Consider the following 1,267-nt stretch of genomic DNA (forward strand, 5'->3'; position numbering starts at 1 on the left):
TTAAAGATGTGCAGGTGAATTGGCTGTGCTAAATTCCCCGTAGTGTTCAGGGATGTGTAGGCTAGGTGCACGAGTCAGGGGTAAATGTAGGGTAGGAGAATGGGTCTGGATTGGTCACTTGTCGGAAGGTTGGTGTGGATTTGTTGGGCTGAAGGGCCTGTTTCCACAGTATAGGAACTCTAACAACTAGATCAACCAATGTTCTAAACAAAAGCTGTCCCAAAATGACTCTATTAACTCCTTCTCCAGGATAAGTAATGTCAAATTGATACATTCAATTCCTAAAAAGAAATGTATGGAAGACATTTCTTACGAATTCATACATTTTATTCAGAAATCACAGCACACGAGATTATAGTCCAAGAGGTTTATTTGAAGTCACAAGTTTTCTGAGCCCTGCTCCTTAGTCAGATAAAGTGAGTTAGACTGTAACCTGGCGTCGTCTCACTTTTGATTTAGTCCAACACTGGCACCACCACATCATATTTTTATGGCTATTCAGTATTGTAAACTGCTCGCCCCATGATCTGTTTAAGAGGATTCTGAAGCCGGACCCATGACCTAGACTCCCACCCCTTTACACAGCAGCTGCGCCCCTCACGACATCGCCCGCACTACACAGGTTAACCACGCCCACTGGACCATGGCCCCGCCCACAGACTCTGATGGCCGGTGAGATGCTCGCGCATGCGTCGTAAGGCTCGGCGACCGCTCTGGAGGAGGCAGCTGTAGCGGCCGCGGTTGGTCTCAGGGCTTCGGCTCTCCGCCACCCAGGCCTAGCGGCGGGCCGGCCTCCGCTGGGTCGGGCCAGGCCTGGCCCGCCCCGCCCTCACGACCCAGAGCTCCGGTCGCCGTCGCTGCCGGATGTCGGTGTGTTCGGATCAGAAGGGCCTCTTTGTGTGAATGGGAAGGATGGAATCGGAGGATCAGTGGTGGAAGGGGCAACTGGCGAGCGACATCCACCAGGCGCTGAGAGCCAAGGTGAGGGGCCGGGAGACAGGAGACAGGACAGGGCCACCACCCGGGTGGGGAGTTGGACCCTGGCGGCCACTCAGATACCGGGACAGGGCTCACGGCTGCCAACTGAAACGGGGTTCACCTGCCCCGGCCCCGGCCCCATACTCGCCTCCACAATGACGGAGATGAGACCAGCCGCAGGGGGCAGCACCTCGGCACACACAAACCTTCAACAATCACTCACCCAGACACAATGATCACTCAACCCCCACCCCCCCCCCCCCCCCCCCACCGGATGTCACCCCCCCCC

At 55.9% G+C, this 1,267-nt stretch overlaps 1 protein-coding gene across 1 annotated transcript in view; it reads left to right on the forward strand.

Annotated features, from left to right (window-relative positions):
- Positions 1-656: 656 nt before the first annotated feature.
- ccnjl (cyclin J-like) overlaps positions 657-1,267 on the forward strand; it is an 80,046-nt gene continuing 79,435 nt past the window's right edge. Inside the window, exon 1 of the mRNA XM_043703871.1 lies at positions 657-981. Coding sequence (XP_043559806.1) covers positions 904-981 — 78 coding nt within the window. The 5' untranslated portion in view covers positions 657-903. The remainder of the gene's footprint in view (positions 982-1,267) is intronic.

The sequence above is a fragment of the Chiloscyllium plagiosum genome, chromosome 14 (genome assembly GCF_004010195.1).
Source record: "Chiloscyllium plagiosum isolate BGI_BamShark_2017 chromosome 14, ASM401019v2, whole genome shotgun sequence".
Taxonomy (NCBI): domain Eukaryota; kingdom Metazoa; phylum Chordata; class Chondrichthyes; order Orectolobiformes; family Hemiscylliidae; genus Chiloscyllium; species Chiloscyllium plagiosum.